Source organism: Ovis aries, chromosome 2 (assembly GCF_016772045.2).
Source record: "Ovis aries strain OAR_USU_Benz2616 breed Rambouillet chromosome 2, ARS-UI_Ramb_v3.0, whole genome shotgun sequence".
Taxonomy (NCBI): Eukaryota; Metazoa; Chordata; class Mammalia; order Artiodactyla; family Bovidae; genus Ovis; species Ovis aries.
The window spans coordinates 72,592,557-72,619,796 of record NC_056055.1 but is presented as its reverse complement, the minus strand read 5'-3'; the positions used below and the strand labels follow the sequence as shown (position 1 = coordinate 72,619,796).

Sequence of the window (27,240 nt, the reverse complement as noted above, 5' to 3'; positions counted from 1 at the left end):
GCAGCTGACTAAGGGAATCCCTAACTATCCCCCTTCTTTTGGTAGGGTCATGCTTTTCTAGAACTTGCTGTACTCATTGGTGAGTTCATGACTGAGGCAAAGTTGATGAAACACCTTTAGGTAATTACTACTAAAAGTAGTAGCATTTAATAAGTTAGGGGGATATGAGAGTTGCATAGATGCACTGAAGTGTAAAAAGTAGATGCTAAGAAAGGTTATTGAACTTCTAATATTGTCCTCCAGCAGTATTTTCCTGAAGGTCCTGAACTTCTAGAAATTTATAATCACTAGCATTGTTTCGAAGGTTCTCAATGCTGCTTCTGATTTTTAAGTTAGGATTAACTGCTGTGCTGCTAAGTTGCTTCAGTTGTGTCCGGCTCTGTGCGACCCCATAGATGGCAGCCCACCAGGCTCCCCCATCCCTGGGATTCTCCAGGCAAGAACACTGGAGTTGACTGCCATTTCCTTCTCCAATGCATGAAAGTGAAAGGCGAAAGTGAAGTCACTCAGTCGTGTCCGACTCTGTGCGACCCCATGGACTGCAGCCTACCAGGCTCCTCCGTCCATGGGATTTTCCAGGCAAGATCACTGGAGTGGGGTGCCATTGCCTTCTCCCAGAATAAATTCCTGCATTAGGTTTGGTCATTTTTCCCCCGCTGCTTTCCCCTCCCCTCCCCTCTCCTCCTTTCTGTTCCTCTTCTCCCTTTCCCTTCCTTTTTTTCCTCAGTGTCCTGTCCATATTTACTATCCACATTTTTAGTATCATAGCCAGTCATGTGGTTAAAAAGGCACTGCCAGATATTTCACTCCATAAACTTATGGGAAGATTATTTTTATTTTTGAGAAAATTTTATATAAAAAGTTAAAATGTTTATCTCTAATTCAGTAGCAAAGAGTTGGAGTCACAGATAAAACAATGTCAAGAATTCTATTAAATGGGATCCATAAGTTCATTATATTGTCTTTTTTGAGTGGTCTTTGGTAGAATGGTTTTGGATTTCTGAAGGGAACACTGATTTATCTTCATGCTTTTAATTGAAGCATGGTATAACTCAAAGGTAAACCTCTTTAATTTTATTTTAATGGTGATTATATTGTTTGAGTAATAGCTAAACATCTTAGTATTCAAAATAAATATGTTAATATTCTTAAATTACCTATATTAGACCTTGGGAGTGCCCAAGTGGCCATGTGGTCTATATGTACTACCTACCAGGTGTAACCTCCTTGACTTTTCACTCCACATCCTAATGACGTGGAATCATTCCAGCTCTGTTTCTGTGTAACTTCTGTTGTAAATTCTATGAGTCTATCAGTCTTACTGTATAAAGTTATGAAACCACAGAAATGATCAGCTATACTTTGTGCTGGTTACTTAATATACTTTCAATTTAGAGAAATGATATTGTACACATCCAGTGCGTTTCCTCTATAATATCCTCCAGCTTCACAGGCACATGTTTGCACTTTTCTGTTGTTAAAATTGCAGACAAGAGTAATTTTGATTTATTGGTGACATCTAATATAGCTGTGTTTATATTGTTGCCAATAAAATGACTTACACGATTGGTTTTTGTTTATACAATCTTTTCTGAGGAGTCAGTCACCTGTGTTAGGACAAGGTACATTCTGCTTATTAAAATGAACTCCTGGGATCTAAGAACATTCAGCTCTATCTGTCCTTGATTGAATTGCAAAATGTGCTTTACACTGCAGCCGTGCATGAGAATAACTTATATTATCTATCAACAAGCTTTTCATTTCTATATTCTTCTGGCTACAAAGCTGTAACTAGAGAAACCCATGGGAATAGCATGGGCCTATTAGTGATCAAGGCAGCGATGGTGAAAAGGCAACGTTAATGAAATTATACAATCATTAACCCGAAGGGGAAAAATAAAAAGAATCAATAAAAACTCTATTTTAGATGGTTTATATGTATATATAAGAAGTCAGCTCAGGGGCGATTTGTTTGCTGACCAGTGTTTGTGTCTCATTATCAGGTTTTCTGTGCAGGGTGAGAAATGCTTGTGGCATAAAAGGAATGGAAAATGTAACAAAGGCTAAATGTAGCCTAAGGAAATGAAATGATGTATGAAAATTAATTATTAACTGGCTCATCAGATGAATTATGACTCTAGATGAGTCTATTAATAATATTAAGTAAGAAAGGGCTTTTGGATGTAAATAGACATTATGGAACTCATGTTTTTGGAATTTTCTTGAAGAGATGAGTTAACATTGCTTTTTAAAATCTTTTAACCTACAAGGCATAGTGCCTCGAGCGGTGGGTAGAAGGTAGAAGTATGATCTTGTATTTTGATTAAAGTCATAGCTTTTCTAGAAATCTATTGAAATTATCATTAAATGACTTTGTGCCTTGGTTTCCTTAGAAGTTAAGTAACTTCCTCTCTGACCTGACTTACAACAGTGTGTTTTAAGAGTTTTAATGTGGTCAAAAGGAAAGATTTATTAACTTATGTTGACTCATAGCAGAATGAGTAAACATTTTCATTGTTTTAACCAATGAAGTATTAAAAATCTACATGTGTTAATATGTCATATCCAAAGTACCCCAAATTTATCCTTCTGGATGTTTCTTGCTTTTTCTGTTTCTACTTTTTTTTCTTTTCTGTTGATGCCTGGATTAGTCATTGAATGGAGGACAGAAGAGAAAGTAATGCTGGAGAACGTAAGATTTTAAAGAGAAAAATGCTCTTCCAGTGGAATCCTACCAGTCAGGTTTTGATAGTGATTAGTTATGATTTTACTTTCTGGCCCAGTATAGGAAATTTTCACTTGGACGTTCATTTTTCAGGTGAATGTTTTCTTTTCGCACATTGCTGATGTGGAAGCCTCCTATCAGTTCTTGTTTTGATGCAGTTGGTAGAGATTGCTGTTCTTTTTTGCTTTCATATTTGATTAAAGTGCCACAGACATAAAATCTACATATTTGGCCTTCCCTGGTAACTCAGGGTAAAGAATCTGCCTGCCAATGCAGTGGACATGGGTTTGATCCCTGGTCCGGGAAGATCCCACATGGCTCAGGGTAACTCAGCCTATGGGCAACAACTAGTGGGCCCATGGTCTAGAGCCTGAGAACGGCAACTACTGAGGCCCGTGCGACCTGGAGCCCCTGCTCTGCAAACAGAGAAGCCACCACAATGAGAAGCCCCCACTCACCACAACTAGAGAAAGCTCGAGCAATAACCAACACCCAGCACGGCCAAAAACAGACATGTTTTTAAAAACTACATATTTATCCTTCTTCATAGTTAATGAGTACTTTCTATAATCTTCCTTTTCTTAATTATCTGAAAGAACAAGATTTCAAGTGATTATCACCAAATTCTTCATCTTTTGTGGATGAAAAACTGTCCAGAGAAGTTATACATGGTTTGCCACAAGTAAAACTCAGGTCTCCTAAATTCTCGTTGGGAATGCTGTTCACTCTGACTCAGTGAGGATGGGTCTTTCTTACAAGTTAGTCGTTTATTCCTCTTTTGTTACCAAGTAGGCTCAAAATTACACATGATCATATAACCTAGCCAAAAAGCACATAGAATACTATATAATGTGAATAAACAAGTTGATTTTTAAATTCTGGTATCTAATGTTTGAAAAATCTGCTTTTATAATTAATGTGAGAACTGGATTATTTGGCATGTTTTTCATACAGTTTATTTTATTTTTGTCTTGAGGCTGGTTTTTCTCAGCTCACACAACATTGACCTATTGGTTTTTCTTTATGGTATTAATCACTTTACTTTCTGGCTGTTGCTTTTTTAGTAATAAAATTTAAGTACATTTTTTGTTGTTGTTTTTACTTTCACCCTAAAGCTATTTAAAACAGGAGTGTGATTTATAAAAAATAAAAATAAAATACTCAAGCGAGTTTGAGTTCTTATAACTAAGTTCTTAGTGCTTTAATAATTTTTCCTCTTACTAACTCACCTTCTTAATGGTTTAGTACTTACTTACATGTTTTCATCCACATTTTTGATGAGAATTCCTGCTTGTATATGATCTTACTGCCAGAACCAACTCCTTTGTTTTTAAAAACCTGGAAATGGGCACAGTCTGCAGATCTGCAGACACTTGTCACTTGGACCGTGGTCTTAGTGACTCATATTTCCTGTCATGCTGTATAATTCTCATTTTCAACAAATCGCCAATACAATATATTTATTTTGCCTTTTTTTTGATTGGTGCTGAATAAGTGCTTTCTTGTGTAGGGTTCAAAGTGCTTCAGAAAACACTATTTTATCAATGAGTGGAAAATAGATGGCCAATATCATCTGGCAAAGCACAGAGACATTAAATGACTCTTGCCCACAATCAACCAATGAATCAGCAGACCAGCTGGTAATACAGTTGAGTTCTTCTAAATGGGTAGAAAAGCAGAAAAGGCATTGGGATTTTTCCAGCATTAAAAAAAAAAAAAAATCTTACAACCAGTCTGATACAGGGTTATTTCTTATTGTTTCATAAATAAATGATGCAGGTTTGAATAATCTGCATTGCATTTATTTGTCCCTTCTTGGCTACTGTAGTGGAGGGAAAGAGGAATGAGACCTAGGATTGTTTCTGAGGACTAGATGGCGTGCCAGTATTAAATGTGGCAGACTGATAGAATTATTAGTAGAATGGAGACTTGATAAAGTTAAAGAAAGCATTCTAGATTTATATTGTTGGTAACCTTAGAAGTTCCTCAATACATGGACATATACAGTCAACTTAGCAGAAGGCACAGTGAGTGCTTGGCTTGAAAATTAAATACTACAGATTTCCTCTGCTATCTGAAAGTGAAGTGGTCATAGGTCAGCTGAAATGGCATAAAGTTAAGAAGCAATTTCTTAGGATACATGTTGCTAAGGGATGTACAAAATAAATTGAGATAAAGTGCAGATGCTCACAGACACAGTCTGATGCTATGGAGGCTTGAAGTTGAGATGCTGAGTATTGTTCCTAGGGAAAGGAGCTTGATGCTGCCGACCTCACTGCTCGGGATGAGGACTGCCTCTGTAATAGCCCCCTGCAGAACAAATGCTGAACGACGTTTTTGTTTTTCGCTTTGTTTTCTTAAGAGTGAAAATCCCTCCTCAAATTTCTTTTGGTTAGTGAAAATGGTTACTAAGATAAATCTTCTGAAAGTGATGTGGCATAAAGTGAACTTTTGAAAAGCAAAGGATACCTGTATTTCTGATTTTCTAAAATGATAAAGAAAAAAGAAAACCTCCTCACAAAAAGGTTACCATGGTTGATATCCTGTGCTTGATGATTTATGGGGCATTCTTTTGGGAGGTGAGTTGGAAATATTCATCTAAGACATTGAGTGGACCATAGGAAAAAGGAAGACTCATCCAGTTGAGGATATCTGGCCATTACTACTTTGCACCCAGTCTGTATTTCTTGTTTGTCCAACGGCTTCTTCCCATGACTGTCACGTTTACTTAAAAGAATTCAAATTGCCACTGAGTCTGTCATTTATTTGGAGTAGTGGCACTTAGTCCTTAGTCATGGCAAGACATACATTAGGGAACTATAGATCAAGAGAGGAAAAAGCCTTTCTGAATGATTTGTAACCAGGGAGTAGTGACGCACGGATGGATGATGATGTCCTGTGGCCACGTCACTACTTTTGGTTCTCCCTCTGCTATTTGAGAAAGGGGGTGACCGGACGGCAGATGGAAGCTTCGTGGAACTGCTGTCAGTTTACTGTGCATGGTACATGGTGAGCATACTCACCTTGAGAAGGGTTGTTTCGTCCTTATGCTCTCTGTAAAGCATCTCACACAGCCTTATCCTTTTCTAGGATCTTACTGAAAGGTGAGAGTATTGTGATGTTGATTATATTTTCATCCCCATAAACTCGGGATCAACATAGAACTAAGACTCTAATGCTGCTGTAAATATTTAGATATGTGAAACCTTTATGAAAGTACCATGCCTATTTAAAAAAATCTTTTGTTAATCTAGGGACCATGAAAAAATTGCTTGTTAATGTCCTCACAATCTCATTTAGAGTTTATATCATCTTTCTGTTTGTTTACTGGAAACCTTTGAGCAGTAGTCTTACAGCTCATGATGGTGATGCATTTGGGTTTCCCAGGATGCACCATAACAAATGTGAGCTAGTACAGACAGATCCTCTATGGAGCAAAATAAGTTTCATTTTGCGAGCTGGCACCAGTAGATTGGTTATAGTTGCCAAGAGCACTGTATTGAGAACATTTCAGTGGCAAACAAAACAAAACAATGCAGTGATCCATAATCCATGTCCACCATGAATGCAGGAGGGGAGAGTGCCTGCCAATGAACCATGTATTTGATAACCATGTTCTACATAAAAGACCGTTTTGCTGAGTGCTTCCTGATATGAATGCTACACAGGTTGAAAGCTCATTGTAACTTATTTTCCTTTTTACTTTTAAAAATGCCTGCATTTATTTTTTTAAACAGGCTAATAAACCACACCATGGATAACTTATTGGACTTTGCCTGAAAGGAATCATTAGTGTCATTGGATATTTGACCAACCTGACTACAGGTTTTTTCAGAATGAATGGAAGGTCATGCAGCATGAATCTCCACCGGACATCAGGAACCCCACAGGGGCCTGGGATGGTCAGTGGCCAACACATCCCTCCCATTCAAGCCCATTCGGGGACTCCTGGCCCCTCACCCTGTGGCAGCACAACAAGCTCTGCCATTGGAAGCCTTGCTAACAGCCTCCATCTCAAGATGCCCTCAGGAGGAGGGATGGCTCCTCAGAGCAACATGAATGAGAGCCCCATCCATCTGCCTGCCTTGAGCCCCAGCAGACAAGTGCTCACCAGTGGGAAGCCACGTTTCCAGGTCACCCAGGCTGGAGGCGTGTCAGGGCCACACACGGTAAAGCCAAAGCAGCCGGAGTTTGGAAGCCCCTTTCCTCCAAATTCTGGGAAAGGTAGGATTGTCTTTCTGGGATCTTTTAAAAGTGGACACTGTTGTTTTTCTCTCCCTTGTCTCTTCTCTGCAAGCAAATCCTATGGAAAAATACATGATTCAGTGTCAGGCTCAAAGTCTCATAATGCTATGTAGCTTCCTAGGAAAGGATGTGAATGTGTACATTTGTGTGAGGACGAGGGCACCACAGTGGTAGATGTACTGTTTCGTGGACTGTGAAACAGGGCTGAAGAAGAGATGGAAAGATTGGAAACAAGGAGGTAGCATAAGTGTCATAGAGGAAACCAAGAGCATGTTTAGCAAGACCTTGCCCCCTGGATGCACAGAGCTCCATCTTGTCTTACCAGGAGCTAGATTCTGCAGGCCATGGAGGAGACGGCTGACTGCAGCTGTCATTATGTTAGTTGGATGCTAGAAGAAAGGTGATGTTTGGAAGGAAAAGGATTTAAAGTGGAGAAATTTTAATAGCCAATAAAATGAGGAACAAGTACAAAAAATGATAAAAAGATATTCTTAGAGCAAAACCTATAATCTTTATAACATAGCTGGTGACAATAGAGAAAGCAGCTAGAAAAGTATATTGAAAAGATGTATGTCTATGCTTGTGGAGAACTAGAAAAACTTGCCAATTTGAGAGAGATGAGTGCAGAGAGAATGCTTCCAATGCAGTAGGTTTTGAATTACCATAGCTTTTTTTTTTTTACCATAGATTTTGAATTAAGAATAATTGTCAGAGAATAACAAATGATTTGAATGACTTGCTCTGTCTAGAAACTGATACTGCGTTAACGAGGTTATATTGCTAATGATATGTGTATCGGGGCTAGAAAAAGGAGCATGTATATTATATAAAACATAGCTTTGTTATATAGAAGAGCATGATTATATTTTCCTCTGGGTATTTTTACCATTTCGTTTTAAATGCCTATACTCAGTGTTTATGTATGTGCGTTCTCAGTCATGTCTTACTCTTCCCAACGCTGTGGACTGTAGCCTGCCAGGCTCCTCTGTCCATGGGATTTTCCAAGCAAGAATACTGGAGTGGATTTCCATTTCCTCCTCCACGTGTTTATACCCCCAAATAAAATTACTAGCAGCCTTGTAAGTGGCTGTTTACCTAGTTAGCTCATAACTTAGCCAGTTATGATGAATAATGCTTTATATCAGGCAGGTAACCCAAAAGTTGTTTGTTTTAGTGTCTATGTATTTCTGAGTATGTAGAAGTTGATATAAATGGATAGACTAAAAAACCTAAACATATGTGTAACTTTTTTTCTTTTCTTTTTTACTTATTTATTTTGGTCTAGGTTTGTTTTGAATTGTCTTATTTCTCAGAGCTAACTGATATCCAGTGTAAGTACAGGAAAATTTTCCCTGGGGGCTGCAACCAAAATAGCTCTGTCATTGTTAGGTTGCTGTGTTCCTGACATGGCAAGCTAAGTTTCTTAATGTCAAGCTCATGTGTTTGTATTTACAGGGGCTGAGGCCCAGTACAATTTTTTAGCTCATGCTTGACTAGTGAACTGTAGCTTGCTTTTACATATATTTGTGTTTGAAATCCTGACTTGCAGGAAATAGTGGTGATAATATCAAAAACTTGTACTTATTATATAATAACTTAGCATGTGTTAGGCATTGTGTTAAGTGCTTTCCAGTACATAATCTCAGTTATTCCTCACAACACTCCTGAGTTGTATGCTATTGTTGAATAAATGACAAAGGAATTAAAGTCTAGAAAAAAATAAGTAACTTAAGCCTTGTCAGGCAATAAGAAGTTTGGGAATATTACTTTGATAGTGACTAGGTGTGTTTATAATTATAGTCATAGTTGATAAAAAAATGTTCAGGTACTTAAGGAATAACAAACTCTCAGGGCAGTTCATCATGGAACTCATGTAAAAATTAGCACTGCTTCCTGATTCTCCTCTTTTTGATTTTCTGGGTCCTTGCTTAGCTTCCAAGCTTGCAGTGCCTTTTCTAGATCTGCATGATTAGGGCATGCAGGGACATGGGTAAGGAGTTGAGGACAACTATTATTCTCCCTCACCTTACAGGTTGGATGCCACTAGTGGCCCGGATGTTACCAGGAGTGGCTGATTGTGTCCCCCTCAAATCTTGGTTGACAGTTTCTGAACTAAGCCAATAGCTGAGAATGGCGATCTGGAACTGATTGAACTTCATCGAGTTATTTGTTCTATAAATAATTATTAAGCATATGTTATGGGTGAGCTACTGTTTGGGGGATTTGTTGCTGTTCAGTCGCTAAGTTGTGTCCAACTCTTTGAGACCCCAGGGACTGCAGCATGCCAAGCTCCTCTGTCCTCCACTATCTCCCAGGGTTGGCTCAAATTCATGTCCATTGAGTCGGTGGTGCTATGTAACCATCTCGTCCTCTGCTACCCCCTTCTCCTTTTGCCTTCTATCTTTCCCAGCATCAGGGTCTTTTCTAATCAGTTGGCTTTTTGCACCTGGTGGTCAAAGTATTGTAGCTTCAGCTTCAGCATAAGTCCTTCCAATGAATATTTGGGATTGATTTCCTTTAGAGATGACTGTGGCTTAGATCATGAACTCATTATTGCAAAATCCAGACTTAAAAGTGAAGAAAGTAGGAAAAACCGCTAGGCCATTCAGGTATGACCTAAATCAAATCACTTATCACTGTACAGTGGAAGTGATGAATAGATTCAAGGAATTAGATCTGGTAGACAGAATGTCTGAAGAACTATGGACGGAGGTTCATGACATTGTACAGGAGGCAGTGACCAAAACCATCGCAGAGAAAAAGAAATACAAGAAAGCAAAGTGGTTGTCTGAGGAGGCTTCACAAATAAATGAGAAAAGAAGAGAAGTGACAGGCAAGGGAGAAAGGGGAAGATACACAACTAAAAGCAAAATTCCAGAGAACAGCAGGGAGAGATAAGAAGGCCTTCTTAAATGAATTTTAGGGATGTGATAGCCAATTAAACATAGTTCTGGCCTTAGGGAGTTGAGAATTTAGAAAAGTAAATGAACAGTTAAAATAAAGCATGGCTGAGGCTGTGGTAGACATACACTCAGGGTGACAGGGCAACATCTGAAGGGGTTCCCAGCCTGAGCTTGGAAGGTGGATCTGGGAAAAGAGTAGGAGATTTGGGCAGATGCCTAAAGAATGAGGGACTAACTTTACAATCACAGAAGAGTATGTCCTGTGTGTGTGTGTGTGTGTGTGTGTGTGTGTGTGTGTGTACGCATGCACGTGCCTGTGAAGGGGCAGGGACTATCTGGAATTTGTTCTGGGTAGAGAGAAAAGCACACTCAAAACCTGGAGGGGAGAGACCATAGTCCATTTCATAGACTTCCATCTGGTTTCACATTGAGGGGAGGTGTGGAGACCTGGGTAAGAGATGAGGCTGGAAAAGAATAAGCAGCAACCAGGTGAAGGGTCATGAGTGACACACTAAGAAGTTTGGATCTATCTTGAGGGTACTGACAATCTGTGGAAGGATTTAACCTCAGGGTTGATGTGATAAGCTTGAGACTGACATCTCTCCCTGATTTTGCCACTGTTTTCCCGTGCACTGTTGACAATGTCATGATCCAGAAGGATAAGCGCCAAAGAACTTGTGACTCTGTGGGTGTGTTAGAGTTTTTCAGAGACACAGAACCAATAGGAGGTGTATTTATATATCTTTCTGTACATTGCCAATAGAATAAGTTACTTAGGGATTGTCATACAGACAAACATCTGACTTGAAGACTCAAAAATTTCCAGTTGGAGCCTCAGGAGAAATATAAATTTGATTGTAATGTTTATGTTACTTAAGGATTGAGTTCTGTTCCTATGAAAACTCAAATAGCCATGGATTTAACGTTGATTTCCGAATAGTGTGCCAGGTGCTCTGGGGTACCACAGGAGACTCAGAGAGAGCTATGAGATGTTTTAAATTTTGAAGGAAACATGGGATCTGTGGCGTCCCTGCAGGCAAACCACTAGTTTGAGGAGGTTCACAGTTTTAACATTAGATTGTGGTATGTTCTTTTTGATGATATCGTAACTTTGAGAAACTACATAATTGGTAGTTGTGGTTAAGAAAAGCAAGTAGTTTGTACATCCATGTTCAGAGCAACATTTTTCACAATAGCTAAAGGTAGGAGTAACCCAGGTGTCCATCAGGGTAGATGAATGGGTAAACAAAATATGTCTTATCTATCAGTTCAGTTTAGTCGCTCAGTCGTGTCTGACTCTTTGCGACCCTATGGACTGCAGCAGATATAGTCATATTTATACAGTGGAATATTATTCAGTCTTCAAATGGAAGGAAATATGACATATGCTATAATATGGATAAACCTTTAAGACATTATGCTAATGAAATATGCCTGACAAAGAAGGACAAATATTGTATGATTCTTCTTATATGAGATTCCTACAATAATTAAATTCATAGAGACAGAAAGTAGAATGGTGGTTACTGTGGACCAGGGAAGGAGAGAATGAGGAGTTATTAACTAATGGGTACAGGGTTTCAGTTTGGGAAGTTGAAAAAGTTCTGGAGATAGGTGTTGGTGATGGTTGTACAACAGTGTGAATATAGTTAAAACCACTAAACTGTACACTTAAAAATGGTTAAAATGGGACATTTTATGTTACATATATTTTACAACAATAACAAATGCAGGTGCTCAATGAAAATCAGTGTGGAATAGGAGGTGAAGGTGGTGATGTTCAATCTGATTCCAAGATTTGAGAAGTAGTAGAAGACATGATTGAAATGCACATCCCATTAATAATTGTGGTTATTTAAAAATGAAATAAAAATGATTTTAAAAATTTGTTATTTTTTCAAACAGATAATGTTATTAGTACATAAATACTATTAAGTTATTGACACCTAACTACTTAATAAACAGAACTGTTAGATGTTCCTTTTGGCCTAGGGGCACCATGAAAAATTTACTGAGACACTAAGAATTCCATGAACTGAGAGCATCTGGGAACCTCTGTCATAGGAGTTCATTTTTCCCACAGAAAGAGCAGTTAAGGGTGGGTGACTGCCGTTAATGGTTACAAGCTCGAGGAAGACAGGCCCATGATCATAACTGTCTTTGTTAGAAAAGACAAAAGGTTCTACTCCCTTGGAATCTACCTCCTTTCACTGGCTTTTCCAGAAGCTGCATTCAACTACTTCCATTTGTAGGTAACTAATCCCTTAAATAAAACATATTCTTCATTCCTAAATATCTTTCTTTAAAAGTTGGATTCTTTTTCTATTTCATTTTGTGTTACCTTCTATTGTAGTTTACTTTTTGGCGTTTGCCATCTTTATCTATAAAGTAAGCTGAAATACTTGGAAGTAAGCTGCAGACCTTGTGACCCTTTACTCCCAAATTCCTAAGCAGGTCTCTTTCATGCTATATACCTAAAATACATTAATCATAACCAAGAAATTTAGCTTTGATACAACAGCATTACTTATAAACAGTTATATCTTAAAATATAGTTCACATTCAGATTATGTATTTTATTTTACTTAATCATGATTTATAATATAAGGTATTACTCCCCCCCCCCCTTATAATCCAGTCTTATTTGTAGCCATTAAAAAAAAAAATCTAGGATCTAGTAACGGAGAAGGCAATGGCACCCCACTCCAGTACTCTTGCCTGGAAAATCCATGGACCGAGGAGCCTGAAAGGCTGCAGTCCATGGGGTCGCCAAGGGTCGGACACGACTGAGCGACTTCACTTTCACTTTTCACTTTCATGCATTGGAGAAGGAAATGGCAACCTACTCCAGTGTTCTTGCCTGGAGAATCCCAGGGACGGCGGAGCCTGGTGGGCTGCCATCTATGGGGGTTGCACAGAGTCGGACACGACTGAAGCAACTTAGCAGCAGGATCTAATAAAAGATCATCCACTGCATTTGGGTTATATTTGGTTGTCATGTTTCTTTGGTGTCCTTTAATCTAGAATGACCTACTTACTCTCCCTGACTTTTTTTGTGTTTTTCGTGACAAAAATGTGTTAATATTTTTTAAAAGTTCAGGTCAGCTGTCTTGTCTCACAACCTGATCAGTCTAGTCATTTTATCTTAATCGGGGTCAGATTAAACATTTTTGGCAAGAATACTACATAGGTGATTTGTGCACCACCCATTGTGTTATATCAGGAAGCACTAAATGGTCATTTGTCCCAGTATTTGTAATGCTGCTTTTGGTTGTCTGTCTAAGGTGGTGTCACTAGACCTCTATATTGTAAAGGACACTTTTCAAAATTAACAAATAATCGTATGTGAATATCTTTAATAACCTTTCATAGGATCTGTTGATGATCTTTGTCTGAATCAGTCATTATGTTGCTGATTGCATAAAGGTTACTTTCTGATTTTGTCATTCCTTCTATATTTATTAGCTGGTCTTCTGGAAAGGAGAACTTCTCTCCCTTCTCTTTTAGTGTCATTGCAGATTCATTTATTCTTTTAAAAAATTCACTGTGCTATAACCCATTTCCATCACTATTTTTTCTGATGGTCAAACTGTCCCAGATTTGACCAATGGAAGCCCCTTCAGGTCAGTTCTTATGTCCTTTTGACATGTTCCCATTAAGTTCTTCCTTACTTTGAGACACAAAATATTCTATTATCGCTTGTACTTCCCTGCCCCAGACCTGGAATCAACCATTTTCCCCAAAAGTTAAGGTTCCTTTTAATGGGAAATAATATTTGGGAAATTGGATGAGAAGGTATTCTTATTGGCTCTGGGATATCATTGCTTCTAGGTCCTTTCTATGGACAGAGTGAGGAAATACACCAGAACAAGGTAATGAGTTCCAGTTAAAATATAACATTACAGAGTTCTTCCTCACACTTCCTCATTGCAAAGCTGTCAGTGAGAACGCTGATTCTCAGGAACATGGGTATATTTTTATTTTCTGTGTACTACAACTAAGAAAAATTTAGCTTTGTATTTCTAAGATATATAAATTTGTTTAAAAAATGATTGCTTACGGTAATTAAAAATTAAATTTTAATGTGTTGAAATAAGAATTTTTATATTGATCTTTTCACTGAGTGTGGAGGACATTCTGCAGCTGGCAGCTTTCTGACCCTCCTATAATTGGTGAGTAGAGAATCCCAATAGTGGTGTTTCTCGCTGCTTTCTTCTTAACAGTTACAGACTGTAATTAGACTGGGAGAAATGCATTTTTCAAAGCATCTGGGAAATTGGTTTTATGATCCTCACTATAAGTGTGTTTGACACAGCTATTTAAATACTTAAGACAGTTCGCAGTAGCCCTAGGACTATATAATTGGAAAGATTTTCATTGTAAAGGTTTTTTATTTTACTTCAGGGCCTCTGACATTTCTTGTTGGGCTCTGCTGTCCTTGGAGACAAAGGGAGTTAGTTATTCATTAGTGCTTGTGGGTTATTCATTATTGTTGGTCAGAAAAAGCAAAATAATATCAACAGAGGACACCAAACTAATTGGAACTTTAAACTTCTTTTGTGTCACTTAAGGTTGGTGTCTCTTATAAAGACCTCGTCTAAGAAAATGTGTTGTGTGAGCCTGGGAGGTCTAAAAACTAGTGTATTTTAAATACTACATCAAGTTTTATTTTTATTGTCCATGGTTTACTAATTCAATTGGTTATGATCTGGAGCTTAGGTTAGAGCTTAATTTCTTAGTGGATCAACAAGCTTCATATTTTTCTCTCACTGCTATATCAGAAATTTTAAAGTCTGCCACTGATTTAAAAAGCTACTTTCCTATATCATTGCTTCACTTATGTTGATCCCTGGTAAAATAACAGACAATAAAAAGACCTGCTAACATCAATGGGTGAAGCATGTTAAATGTAGTCATGTTAGAATTGGGGCAAGAATAGCAACTGGGGATCCCACATTTTTGAAGAGTTATAGTTGATATATTAGTTTAAGAAAGTTGGGGCAAAATATGTGGTTACTTTTTTCCCCCTCACTTCTGCTTTTTAATCAGTTATATTTCCTTTCACTTCCAGTGTGGCTTCCTGCAGAATTAGAGCAATTAAAGTTAATATTCCATAAAAGATTCCAAAAATAACCAAACCAGTCAGAGACCAAAGGCTTTATTTCAGTTGAAGTGACCAGAATTTTCATTTTGTCTTGCCAAAAAGGCAGGTGAAACACAGTGTTTAGTTTTGTTTGCTCTTTGGGCTGCACAGGGTTCACTTTGTGTGATTTATTGATGCTGGATATAAGTCAAATTGATGATGGATTTCCAAGTATTACTGAATGGCAGACACGGTTTGTTCCAGTTGTAAAAGTGGTTTGTCAGTCTCGTAACATTCTACCTTTAAAAGAATATTCCATTTAACACCCCTGCCCTCTACATATGCCTCAAATGCTATGGGACATGAAGTTGAAATGTTACATTTGTTAGTTACCCACATCATTTTCTAAAGCTGTTGAATAGCAACCACTTTTTTTTTCTTTTTTAATTTATCTGCACTGGGTTTTAGTGGCCGTGTGCGGGATTTTTGTTGCTACATGAGAGATCTTTCGTTGTGGCATGTGAGGTCTAGTTCCCTGACCAGGAATCAAACCTGAGCCCCTTGCGTCGGGAGCATGGAGTCTTAACCACTGGACTACCAAGGACGTCCCTAAACTACAATAACTTTGGATTTGTACGGTACTTTGTAGTTCATAACCTTTCATTGTGACCATTTTGTATGATTTGATCAAAGGCATCATCCCATAGGGTAAGGTAAGTGTAACTGGTCCGATTTTAGGGATGAAGAGACTGAGGCTCATTTTCCTAGAGATCTCATTTTTCGTGTGCTGCATGGATTAACACTGAACAGCACTCTGCAGTCTGGGAGCTCCTGTTAGAAGAGTGCCGAGAAATCTTGCCCATTTTGTCCATTAGCATCAAAGGTTACTGCTATTTCTGAAATAGTATACCTTTATAAACTCAAAACTGTTCAGTGATCATTTCTATCCATGAGCTGAGGCTATGGGCCCTTGCTCCTGCTTTAGAAAATTGTACATGACAGTTTTCAACAACAAGTCCTTCTGAGCAGTGGGGGCATTGTCTACCCAGGAGACATCAGGCAGCCTTTACTTGATGGGTACCCTAGTGACGTCAGTATATGTACAAGCATGAAGTCTTTAAACCCAGGCCAGAGGATATCATAAATACATGAACAGATTTGCTCCTTCTAACGTGTCATGTTTTAAGGATATAATGGGTGGTGACTTGTATTTAATACCTATTTTCATGGCTGCATTATTTGAATAATGAAAGAAATAGAAGTTCTGTAATTGGACCTGACATAATAAACAAGTTAAAAAATGAGACTTGTGGAAGAGGATCTTGTTAGTCAAGGATACTCTGAGGCCAACAGCATTAGCATCTTCTGGGAGGTGGTTAGAAATGCCCAGTCTCAAGACTCCCCCAGATCTACTGAGTTGGATCTTGCATTTTAATAAGATCCCTAGATGATTCATGTGCACAGGGTTGGCTAAAAGGTGACTGCACAAAGCCCTGTCTCAAAAGGGGTGCCCTGTGCTTGGGGTATAATGCTCTGTGGTGACTGACTTGACATTCTTGCTAATTTTATCTTGGAAGTTATATTTTGAGAGTGAAGTCTGGCGGGACACTGAAGCTTGTGAGGGAAACAGGCTTGAAGTCTTAGTTCAAACGTAGGTAGTTCCACACCTTGCCAGGATGACCGCTGGCTCCCCGCCCCACTCATTGTCCACTATTGCCCTGTGCCCTGGGCAGGGACCTTGAGCATTGGTATGGTGAGGTCAAGGTCAGATACGTATGCCCCATGTGCTCAGTCATGAGTGATGCTTTGGGCACTTTAAGGCCTGTGTTCACTCTGTCAGTATCCCTGTGTGGAAGTGGCACAGTGTTAAATGGCAAATAAAAAATATCATGGTAAGTCAAAAGATGGGAGAAGAAAAGAAAATGCTGTTTTCCTGCTCTTTGGACAAGGAATCCAGCATTTTCGTTTTGGTCCTTGTAAGTTATGCTTATTGAAATTTGACAAGCTTTAGTATAAGAGATGGAGAAGGAAATGGCAACCCACTCCAATATTCTTGCCTGGAAATCCCATGGACAGAGGAGCCTGGAGGACTGCAGTGGGTCACAAAAGACTCAGGCAGGACTTAGCGACTGAGCGTGAGTGTAGATATAAGAGAAAGTGCATGGGCACAATTCAGAAGACCCACATCTCTCTCGTTCATGCTTTGCTGCTATGTGACATTGGGCAAGCCGCTAGACCTCCTTGCTTCAGTTTCCTCATCTGTAAAATGGGGGTGATGTCTTATGCTCCTTTCCAAATGGGCTGGGTCTAGGTAAAGGGCAGACCTGGCAACATGTCTTTGAGTAGGAGTGTGTCCAAAACACCCCTTATCTTTGGCTTTGGTTTCATGCAGATGATAAGCAAACTTGGGCATCATGGCCTGAGAGTGGGATGGAGGTGAAGGGCAGGGTTCAGAATGGGAGAAGAAGGTCAAAAACCTCATTATCAAGTCCTTGGGAGTGGATGGAAAGCACAAGTCAAGAACTGAGGAAGGCAGGAACTGGGGGTTATGTGTAGGGAGAAGTGAACATCAGACAACTTGTGAGCTGCATGCTGTTAGGGAACAAACGACGGTCTCTAGGACCTGAGTCATGTTTACCAAAAAGAGACAGGATATGCGCTCATCCTGCCTGGCCAATCATGTAATGCCAGCTATTCCTGTAACTGAGACAAAGAACTGCCTGTATATAAGCCGCCATACTCCTTTGTTTGGGGCTCTTGTCGGATTCCCTTGTGTGGGATGAGACTTGAGCCCTAGCACGCTAGAGATAAACTCCCTTCTTGTTTTTGCATTACTGTGGTGGACTTGCTCTCTCGGTTGGTTCGGAGATACGGGCTCGGAGCATAACACACGCATGGGTTTCCTGCGTGGTTACCCACTTGTTTGGAAATCTCAGGCACACATGAAATTGTGGAATAGAAAAGATGCTTGCTCCTGAGACTTAAATTTGATGTTAAATATGAGAATACATTTTATTCCGTCAACTTCCAGGGACATGTAAAGTACTGTCCTTCCCTTATTATAAGGGCAGTATGGATCTCCACCGGGGCTTCCCTGGTAGCTCAGCTGGTAAAGAATCTGCCTGTAATGCAGGAGACTCCAGTTTGATTCCTGGGTTGAGAAGATCCCCTGGAGAAGGGATAGGCTACCTACTCCAGTATTTTGGGGCCTTCCTCATGAGAAGAGTTGACTCATTGGAAGAGACTCTGATGCTGGGAGGGACTAGGGGCAGGAGGAGAAGGGGACAACCCAGGATGAGATGGCTGGATGGCATCACGGACTCGATGGACGTGAGCCTGCGTGAACTCCGGGAGATGGTGATGAACAGGGAGGCCTGGCGTGCTGCGATTTGTGGGGTCGCAAAGAGTCGGACATGACTGAGCGACTGAACTGAACTGAACTGGTGGCTCAGACAGTAAAGAATCTGCTTGCAGTGCGGAGACCTGGGTTTGATCCCTGGGTTGGGAAGATCCCCTGGAGGTGGGCATGGCAGCCCACCCCAGGATTCCTGCCTGGAAAATCCCCATGGACAGAGGAGCCTGGTGGGCTACAGTCCATGGGGGTCACAAAGAGCTGGACCTGACTAAGCACAGCACAGCACATGAATCTCCATAATCCACAGCACTTGTTGCTGAATGGGGTGGCCTCACCTCGATACCAATTCATTCATGGATTTTTCCTTTGAGATAATGGACATTAGCTTAGTCATAAATTCCAAGTCCAGGCAGTTTGAAAAGCTACCTGTTGTGTGGCTGAGAACCCTAAATTCTGTCTTCACAGTTTGCCTCAGAGCTAGAGAGAAAAAATTAATACACAATAACCAAACCTTGAGATGAAATAACAGCGTTTAAACTTGTCTTCCATCTAAAGATTTTACTCTAGATAGAGTAATCATATAATTTATTATCCAAACCAGAACACTTTCAAAAGTGAGGTGAGATGAGGTGAGGTGAGGTGAAGTCGCTCAGTCGTGTCCGACTCTTTGCAACCCCATGGACTGTAGCCTACCAGGCTCCTCCCTTCATGGGATTCTCCAGGCAAGAGTACTGGAGTGGGTTGCCATTTGAAATGGAACCCTATTAATAATTATGCCCGACTACCCTGGATGAACTGGAATGAAGGCAGTGTCACTATACATTTAGGGGGCAGTCTCATCGTGTTTAGAAGACTCAGCATCTTACTCAACTGCTTTAATGTAAAGTAGTTCAACCTACTTGACAGGATTAGCCCTGTTTCAAGTTATTCTTTCAAAGTTCTTTCTTGGGGCTATTGAGCGATTATTAGTATATTATTGTGTAGAATATATTAGTTTCTAGTTGTTACAGAATTGAAAATAAGTGAGCTATCAATTATTTAGCATTTTGTATAACTATGCTTAGCTTTACGTATTTTACTTTAATCCTTCCCAGCTCTATGGAGTATCCCCATTGAAAACACGAGGAAAGAGAGGCTTAGAAAGATTAAGAAACTTGACCAAGAACGTATGGGTATTTCAGCCCCTGCCTCACTGACTTCACAGCCCTAAGTACTTGTATAGGATGTTGTTCTGCTTTTTTAAGCACAGAGTTTGCCCTAACAGACTAGGTTCTTGGCAATTGAGTACAGTTTCCTGAAAGATATATCTATCATAATTTCTACTATAATAGACATAATTTCTAGTGTAATATCTGGTATATATTTATTTTGAAAAGAACAGTGAAATGAAACAGAAAACCACTATCAAGTAAATTTTGCAAGTGCTTATGTTAATTTGTGTTAAAAGTGCCCCTCCTTACTTGATTAAGATAGTAGTTTTGGTGGCAATCAGGTAGGCAATGTGATATAAAAAAGAAAGATGCAATAATGGCTAATTTTCCTGAACCCTTACTCTGGGGTAGCTTCTGCACTGAGCAGAGCTGCTGGGCCATTCAATTGGAGAACAATCCAGAAGGCCTAACATGATGGCCCTGGAGTTCAGTTTCTTTTTAATCCTGGTAGCAACCCTACGTGTCATTAAGATTGAAGGTTTGAAGAGGTAATTTAGCAGCCATCACATGGCTAGTATGTGGCAAACCTGGGAATTGAATTCAGGTACTGTTTGAACCTAGTGCCTTGGGTCTTAACCATCCTATTATGTTCTACTGGGGCGAGTCAGGTTATGGGGGCCAAGCTGGAGACCAGGGATTTCTGGCAAGTGCAGTTATTCACCAAGTATCTTATTGAGGCCTCTTATTGGTTTCAGGTAGCTGAAATCCACTGTGCTAGCTCATGTAAAAAGGGATTTATTGTAAGGAACCAAGGGTGTTTCATGGCACTCCAGAAGAAGATGAAATGGCAACCCACTCCAGTGTTCTTGCCTGGAAAATCCCATGGACAGAGGGGCCTGGCAGATACATTCCAAGGGGTCACAGGGAGTCGGACACGACCGAGCGACTTTCACTTCACTTCACTTCAGAAGAAGATGAACTATCAGATCTTTTGAAGGCTATAAGAACAGCTACTTCTCCATACTCCTTCTCTCTAGGCAATGTGATCTTTTATCTCTGTGTTTTCTTTTTGAACATTACTTCATTCTTCTCCTGAAGATTGCTTTTCTGTATTATTTTTTTGGTGTCTGTATTAGTCAGGGTTCTCCAGAAAAATAGAACTACAGGCTTCCTTGGTAGCTCAGCTGGTAAAATAATCAGCTTACAATGCGGGAGACCATGGTTCAATACCTGGATTGGGAAGATCCCTTGGAGAAGGGATGGGCTACCCACTTCAGTATTCATGGGCTTTCCTGGTGGCTCAGGTGGTAAAGAATCCTCTTGCAGCACGGGGGACCTGGGTTTGATCCCTGGGTTGGGATGATCCCCTGGAGGAGGGCATGGCAACCCACTCCAGTATTCTTGCCTGGAGAATCCCCATGGACAAAGGAGCCTGGCAGGCTACAGTCCTGGGGTTAGGACTGAGGGTCAGAAAAGCTCAAAAAGAGTTGGACACGACTGAGCAACTAAGCATACACACATAGACACAGATACACACACAATTTATTATAAGGCATTTTGCTATTAGGTAAGCAGAGATGTACCAAAATCTGCAGTTGGCAAGCTGAGTACCCAGGAGGGCTGATGGTTTAGTTCTAGTCCAAGTAAGAAGGCCTGAGAACCAGGAACGCCTATGGTGTAAGTCCAGCTCAAAAACAGGCAGCCTCGAAATTCAGAGTAAATGTTTCAGTTTGAGTCCAAAGATGGCAAGATACCAAGGTCCCAGCTAAAAGCTGTCAGGCAAGAAAAGTTCTTCCTTGGTTGCAGGAGGATTCATTTTTTGTTCTGTGTATACCTTCAACTGATAGGAATAGGCCCACCCACATTGGGGAGGGTAGTCTCCTTAACTCAGTCTGCTATTTGAGATTTTAATCTCATCTAGAGATACTTCTCAGACATACCCAGAATAGTGTTTGACCAAATATCTGTTCACCCCATGGCCAAATTAGGTTGACCCATAAAATTAACCATCATGATATCTATGGTCTCAACGTGACTTTCTTCCCTAGCCCTAAACATGTACTCAGAACTTCTGTGCTGTGAGTCTACTGGGTAGTGTTTCTCTATCCCATTTTTAGGTTCCTTGGAAAGAAGGAGAGTCTGGTTGGTCCACCTGGTGTCAGGTCTGGTTGGGTTAGGGAGAGACTCATGGAATACACATGGGTCCCATCTACTCAGAAAAGGAACATGTAGACTGAGTGATACCTAGGACTTAGTCTCCTAAATAAAGGTGGTTTGGGGATAAGTTTCAAATAACAGTGATGTTTCCAAAGGTATCACAGAAATGGTGTTCTTAAGCTGGCATGATTCCAAAGTAAGGGAGAAGATTTTGGAAGTATGGCCACCAGCAAAAGTTAATTCTAAGAAAAAAATTTTTTTTAATTATTATTTTTTAAAAATGTAAATTTAGTTATTTTAATTGGAGGCTAATTACTTTACAATATTGTATTGGTTTTGCCATACATCAACATGAATCCGCCACGGGTGTACATGGGTTCCCCATCCTGAATCCCCCTCCCACCTCCTTCCCTGTACCATCCCTCTGGGTCATCCCAGTGCACCAGGCCCAGGCATCCTGTATCCTGCATCGAACCTGGACTGGCAATTCATTTCTTATATGATATTATACATATTTCAAAGCCATTCTCCCAAATCATCCCACCCTGTTCCTCTCCCTCAGAGTCCAAAAGACTGTTCTATACATCTGTGTCTCTTTGCTGTCTCACATACAGGGTTATCGTTACCATCTTTCTAAATTCCATATATATGTGTTAGTATACTGTATTGGTGTTTTTCTTTCTGGCTTACTTCACTCTGTATAATAGGCTCCAGTTTCATCTACCTCATTAGAACTGATTCAAATGTATTCTTTTTAATGGCTGAGTAATACTCCATTGTATATATTTATTTTTCTCCTTAAAAGATAAACTACTAAACTGTGATTATCATTGTGATACTTTGTATTAGTTTTCAGTTCAGTTCAGTTCAGTTGCTCAGTCATGTCTGACTCTTTGCGACCCCATGAATCACAGCACGCCAGGCCTCCAGTGAACTCCCGGAGTTCACACAAACTCATGTCTATCGAGTCAGTGATGCCATCCAGCCATCTCATCCTCTGTCGACCCCTTCTCCTCCTGTCCCCAATTCCTCTCAGCATGAGTCTTTTCCAGTGAGTCAACTCTTCACATGAGGTGGCCAAAGTACTGGGGTTTCAGCCTCAGCATCAGTCCTTCCAAAAGAACACCCAGGGCTGATCTCCTTTAGAGTCCAAGGGACTCTCAAGAGTCTTCTCCAGCACCACAGTTCAAAAGCATCAATTCTTTGGTGCTCAGCCTTCTTCACAGTCCAATTCTCACAGCCATACATGACCACTGGAAAACCATAGCCTTGACTAGACGGACCTTTTTCGGCAAAGTAATATCTCTGCTTTTGAATATGCTATCTAGGTTGGTCATAACTTTTCTTCCAAGGAGTAAGCGTCTTTTAATTTCATGAGGCCACTAGAGTTTATAAGGTAACTCATTTTTTTAATGGTACCTAGATTTTCAATTCTGGATGTGGGAATTAAGAAAGAGCATGTAATAGTTGATCTGTTGAGCATTTATATTTACGTTCCATTGAGAGTTTATTGAAGGTGAAGATTGCCAGGGTTCAGATACTCAGACCTGTGATTTCTATTTGAAATCACCTTGAACAACGCAGCAATTTGAAGTGGTTTGGCTGTCAGTTTAGAAAATTTTCAGCATAGCTATTTCTTGTTGCCTTGGGTTATATATTAAGAGAGTATTTATTCATGATTTGAATATTCTTGGCGTATATGCAAGTTTTATGCCAGTTTTGTTAGGAATCTGTCAGGCACAAAACATATGCGATTAATCAATGAATTAAATATTTTAAAAGTTGGAGTACATCGATTGGGTGTTGAAAGTATATTTTCTTACATATTTGGCCCAAGTAATTTCCTCACGTACATAGAAGCAATTTCTGTACAATTATCTATACATTATAATGACAGGCAGAATCTAAGATGGGCCTTGATCATTCCCATCTCCTGGAATTCATGCCCTTGGGTAGTAGCCACTCCTTGAGTATAGACTGGATGTAGGGACTTGCTTCTAAACATGATAAAGGTGATAAAATGTCACATCTATCATTAAGTTACAAAGGGTTTCACTGTTGTCCTGCTTGCAGACTCTCTTAATTGTCTTCTTGGTTTGTATCTTTGACAAAGAACGCTGCAATTTTGGATAGGCCCGTGTTGCAAGTAACAGAGAAGGGACTCTGCCCAAAAAACAGTGAAGAACTGAGTCCTCAGTCTGTCAACTGTCTGGAAAGTGAATTCTACCAAGAGCTATGTAAGATCTGAAGTATATGCTTCCACAGTTGAACATTCAGATGAGACTAGCTCTCACTGACACTTTGGTTGCAAGCTTGTGAAAGACCCTGAAACAAAGGACCCACTCCAGCCATATTCAGATTCCTGAAGCACACAAACTGAGATAATAATATATGTATGTTATTTGAAGCTTTTAAGTTGCTGGTAATTTGTTATGTGTGTGTGTGCTCAATCTCTCAGTGGTGTCTGACTCTGTGACCCCATGGACTGTAGCCCACCAGGCTCCTCTTTCCATGGAATTTTCCAGGCAAGAATACTGAAACAAGTTGCTATTTCCTGCTCCAGTGGCTCTTCCTGACTGAAGGATTGAACCAGTGTCTCTTAAATCTCCTACATTGGCAGGTGGATTCTTTACCACTGTACCACCTGGAAAGCTGTAGATAACTAATCATGTTATCATCTGGACTTTTCTCTCTTTCAAGAAGCACTAGAAATTATGTAACATCTAGGAGCAGGTGGGTAGGAATTAACCTTTGGGTTTTTTTTAGATTTTTAATTTTTAAATTTATTTTTTATTGAAGTATAGTTAAATTACTGTGTTATATTAATTAGTGCTCTACAGCAATGTGACTCAGTTATATATATCTTTGTACATTATTTTCATATTATTTTCTATTATGGTTATCACAGGATACTGAATATAGCTCACTGTGCTATACAGTAGGGCATTTTTGTTTATCCATTCTGTACATACCAGTTTGCATCTGCTAATCCCGAACTCCCAGTCCGCCTCCCTCCCACCTTCCTCCCACTTGGCAACCACAAGTCTATTCTATATGTCCCTGATTCTGTCTCTGTTTCATAGATAGGTTCATATGTGTCATAGTTTAGATTCCACATGTAATACATATGGTACTTGTCTTTCTCTTTCTCACTTACTTCACTTGGTATGATAATCGCTAGTTGCATGCATGTTGTTGCAAATGGCATTATTTCATTCTTTTTTATGGCTGAGTCATGGAATTAACATCTGTTGAAGGCCCATGGTATGGAAGAGATGGTGACAGGCTCTAAGATTCTGCAGAGCCAAACTGTAAGGCCTTTTTCTATTACCTCCATTTTACAAATGTAGAAACAGACATTCAGAGAAGTGAAGTTATTTGCTCAAGTTTACATGAATTATAGGAGACAGAATCAGGGTTTGGATGTGGGTATCTCTTACTCCAGTTTCTCTTTTCCTTCCATGAATCTGACCAACACCTTCAAGCTATGGGAAACCCTGGTGTGACATTTTTGCCTAGCAAAAAAGGACTAAACAAAGACATTTCATCTTTAAGCATTAACCCCATACTCTCGGTGGCTTGTTGAAAGGACCAATCCCCCACATCTGGTCTTTCTTCTCAGTGTCGTGTTCCCACCAGATATTCTTTTGCTTCTCTTGTCCTGCCCTCCATCTCCATCTAAACCTACATTTCATAGCCCTACTTTTTATTAACTTCTTTATTATTCTCAAACAAAATTCATGAACAGTATTGTCTACCTATGGATATAATTTTAAAAATTTGATATAATTTTATAACTATCAAGTACAAGGAAAATGGAAACAATTTATAATAAAATAAATTGCATTTAAATATGAAGCTATTCAAGCACACCTACACTAAAAGACATAATGAAGTAGATAAGCTTGGACCTAAAAGTGAAATTAGTTATAATTCTGATGATTTAGAATTGTATTTGTTGTACTGGTGACTCAGATATCTAGTTGTTTGCTTTCAGTGATAGGATTTCATGAAATGGTAGACAATACTTCATAGTATTTCTATCAAAATGATAATTCACTTGATTTTCACTATCATTTTATTTTAGATAATTAAGTATAAATAAGAATTATGAAAATAAAATTGACTTAGGTTCTAAACTCACATGATTATTAACAGGTTTTTACCTACATGAACCTCTGGTGAGACACTTGAAAATCATCTTGGATAATTTTTTATTGTGTGGCATCCCTTCAGCACTGAATGCCGATAATGGTAACAACCCAGAATATCCCCACAACTTCCAGATGGCTCCTACCAGGCAGTGTCCCCCAAACCCACTGACAGAAATCTAAGTTTGCTTTTAGCAAAAGAGATGATCAATTGATTAAAAGTAGCATAATCATCAAAGGTATTTATTTTTTAATTGGGTCAATACCTTAAGACAAAGAAAGACATCATTTATGGTAGAACTTGTTTGTGGGGGGTAGAGAAGTGCAGTGTGAAGAATGAAGAGGATCTCCTTTTTGCAGCCCTTAAACTACTTGGCATATGTGTACGCTTTATATTTTTGATTCTAGCCTTTCCTCTTAAATCCCCTTTCTGTAAGCTCCATATACACTTTATATGACAAAATAGATGTCTTTCTAAATAAAATTCTTTTTACATTTTCGGATTGTATTTTTAAGAGCTTCTTTACGTTTCTAGTGCTGTCAAAAAAATCAACTGATGTTTTCTGTTTCCAACATGGTATCGTGCTAGCTACTAGGGAGTCAAAGGTGAACAAGATGCAGCCTGAAATCTCAGTATATTTGTGATTGTAATTCAATCTAGCATAGCATTTACAGGTAAAGGCACAATGCTAGGCATTCTATGATCCATGCACACATATATGTACATACATTTATGTTTATGCTTTTAGGGAGCTGACACATACATATAATTATGAGGTGAATCCATATAAACACAATCAAATGTGAAGAAAGGAGAAACTTTAAAAAGTGAGAGGATCTTCTCAACCCAGAGATCGAACCCAGGTCTCCCACACTGCAGGCAGCTGAGCCATCAGGGAAGCCCCTAAAAAGCAAGAGATTTTATAAATTTTAGTTTATTAACAAGGATAAATGAATTTTATAGGATTTATGTACTTATCTGTAACTCGAAACATGTAAGTATGTATATAAGCCTTTGAAATGATATATATTATGTGAACTATATATATGTATATAATATAACTGTATATACTGTAAATAGCCCCAGCAGGAGTGAAGAAATAGAGCCAAAGCAGAAACAGTGCCCAGTTGTGAATGAGTCTGGTGGTGAAAGTAAAGTCCATGCTGTAAAGAACGATATTGCATAGGAACATGGAGTGTTAGGTCCATGAATCAAGGTAAATTGGAAGTAGTCAAACAGGAGATGGCATGAATGAACATTGACATTTCAGGAATCAGTGAACTAAAATGGACTGGAATGGGTGAATTTAATTCAGATGATCATTATATCTACTACTGTAGGTAAGAATTCCTTAGAAGAAATGGAGTACCCCTCATAATCAACAAAAGAGTCCAAAATGCAGTACTTGGGTGCAATCTCAAAAATGACAGAATAATCTCGGTTAATTTCCAAGCATACAACTCAATATC

General features: G+C 39.3%; 1 protein-coding gene across 3 annotated transcripts in view; it reads left to right on the top strand.

Annotated features, from left to right (window-relative positions):
• The window catches only part of GLIS3 (GLIS family zinc finger 3), a 490,017-nt gene that overhangs the window by 8,004 nt on the left and 454,773 nt on the right, over nt 1-27,240 (top strand). Inside the window, exon 1 of one of the 3 annotated variants that reach the window (XM_060409420.1) lies at nt 6,466-6,949. The exons of the other annotated variants lie outside the window; for them this stretch is intronic. Within the exon in view, the coding sequence (XP_060265403.1) occupies nt 6,562-6,949 (388 nt within the window). The 5' untranslated portion in view covers nt 6,466-6,561. Of the gene's footprint in view, nt 1-6,465; nt 6,950-27,240 lie in introns of those variants that run through there. 3 annotated transcript variants of the gene reach the window in all.